Source organism: Herpailurus yagouaroundi, unplaced genomic scaffold, assembly GCF_014898765.1.
Source record: "Herpailurus yagouaroundi ecotype Mexico unplaced genomic scaffold, PumYag 95775, whole genome shotgun sequence".
In the NCBI taxonomy this organism is placed as follows: domain Eukaryota; kingdom Metazoa; phylum Chordata; class Mammalia; order Carnivora; family Felidae; genus Herpailurus; species Herpailurus yagouaroundi.
In genome coordinates, this window is record NW_024421403.1 from 626 (window position 1) to 2,961 (window position 2,336).

The 2,336-nt window shown below is 37.7% G+C and overlaps 1 protein-coding gene across 1 annotated transcript; it reads right to left on the reverse strand.

Annotated features, from left to right (window-relative positions):
• Nucleotides 1-675: 675 nt before the first annotated feature.
• LOC121026408 (zinc finger protein 33B-like) lies at nt 676-2,331 on the reverse strand (the record flags this gene model as incomplete). Its single annotated transcript, XM_040469269.1, has 1 exon — nt 676-2,331. A coding segment is annotated over one exon (1,176 nt), but the record flags the coding sequence as incomplete, so codon positions are not given.
• Nucleotides 2,332-2,336: the final 5 nt, after the last annotated feature.

The window sequence follows — 2,336 nt, forward strand, 5'->3', positions numbered from 1 at the left end:
ACACACTTACCATTTTGTTATTTCGATTTATATATTTTAAATGGTTACCTATTAGCTTTCTGGGCTTCCTTTCAAGACATTCCTCCAGGTTGCTACATACATGGGAGTGTGCCTGATATTGAAACAACTGCTGAACTAGAAGTGTCTATATTCAATTCCCAATTATATCAACTTCCACTAGGAATATGAAACACACAGGTTACAGAAGGTAGCATTTGAAGATACAGGAGTCCTGTAAACTTAAGGGATACTTCACAGAATCATTTAACAGGGTTGCCGTAATTATTAAATTTATCTCTCCTTTTTATAAGCTTCATATTCACATGAACTGCCAAGATTAAGGTCGCCGAAATGATACGGTTATTAACACATCAGAACTTGTGGTGAAATGCTGATTGCTTTGTAATCCCAATACAATTAGGACAGATTACAGATTCCCTTTTGATTTTGTAACCGGTGTTAACCGATACTTAAACTATAAGCAAGAACATTTCATAAAACTTCACATACACACAGTGCATATAAAAACTACTGACATGTGAATGTAAGTGAGTATTATGGTATCATCCATATTTCTGCTCTAGAATATACCACAGTCATGTAAGATATCTTTAGCTAAACCTCAGGGAAGGGCACGTGAGCATGTTACGTATTACTACTAATACATACTACTAATTACTTGTTTTCAGTTTATTGTTTCATTTTACATTTTTTTGTTGTACACTGCACAATATTCCTCTAAAAATTACAACTTCTTATGTTGCCTAAAGTAATAAGGCATCAAAACCAAAACACAACTTCTAATATTATATTACCTCTAAAGACAATCTTCAAGCTCTTTGTCTCAAATTGAAAGATTTCTCCTTAATAGAAATTAACATAACCTACTTTGTATTTTAGCTAAAAACATATCTTATAAAATCAAAACATCTTCAAGGTTCTATACCCGCATTTGCTAGGGACATTCAAAGGAATGTTCCTTAACAAGACTGTCCTTTATGTGTTGCAGTCTACTTCGGGGTAAAATAAGGCCAGTTTGTGGACGAAAGTTATTCAACATTCAGAACATCAACATTGCTTCCTCTACAACGTGAGTTCTCTGAAGCGGAGCGACTGCTGAACCACACCTCAACATTCCTAAGACCCACTGCAATCCTAAGGTTTTTCTTGCGTGTGTGTTCTCTGATGTACAATGAGGTTTGACTTCTGAGAGAAGGGTTTTCCACATGTGTTACATTCATAGGGCTTCTCACCTGTGTGTGACCTCTGATGGTTAACAAGGTTTGATTTACGGTAAAAAATTTTCCCACATTCATTACACTGACAAGATTTCTCCCCTGTGTGAACCCTATAATGCACTGTGAGAGAAGATCTATGAATGAAGGATTTCCCACATTGGTTACATTTGTAGGGTTTTTCCCCTGTGTGTTTTCTCTGATGTATAAGAAGTCCTGACTTCAAATAGAAAGATTTCCCACATTCATTACATTTATAGGGTTTTTCTTCTGTATGAGTTCTCTGGTGCACACTTAGAGCTGATTTATCACAGAAAGCCCTTCGACATTCATTACATTCATAGGGTTGCTCTCCTATGTGCATTCTCTCATGCTGAGTGAGCCTAGACTTCTGGACAAAAGATTTTCCACATTCATTACATTCGTAGGGTTTCTCCCCTGTGTGTTTTCTCTGATGTAAAGTAAGTCCTGACTTGACACAGAAAGACTTCCCACATTCATTACATTTATAGGGCTTTTCTTTTGTATGAGTTCTCTGGTGCACAATTAGAGCTGACTTATAACAGAAAGCCTTTCCACATTGGTTACACTCATAAGGTTTGTCACCTATGTGGATTCTCTGGTGATAAGTGAGCTGAGACTTCTGGCAGAAAGTTTTCCCACATTCATTACATCCGTAGGGTTTCTCCCCTGTGTGTATCCTAGTATGTTTATGTAGGGACGATTTATTATAGAAGATTTTTCCACATTCATGACACTCGAACGGTTTCTCCCCAGTATGTGTCCTGTGATGTTGAGAGAGGGTAGATTTACGGCTGAAGGATTTCCCACATTCAGGACACACAAAGGGTTTCTCCCCTGTGTTTCTCTGATGCACCGTGTGGTCAGACTTCAAACACGTTTTCCCACATTCGCAACATTCATAAGGTTTTAACTCTGTATGAATTTTCTGATGCCTGGTAAGTACTGACTTGTGGTAGAAACTTTTCCCGCATGCATTACATTTGTAGGGCTTATCCTTTACGTGGGTTTTCTGATGTTGTGTAAGATATGCCTTCCGACAGAAAGATTTCCCACAGTCAGGACATTCAAATGGTTTCT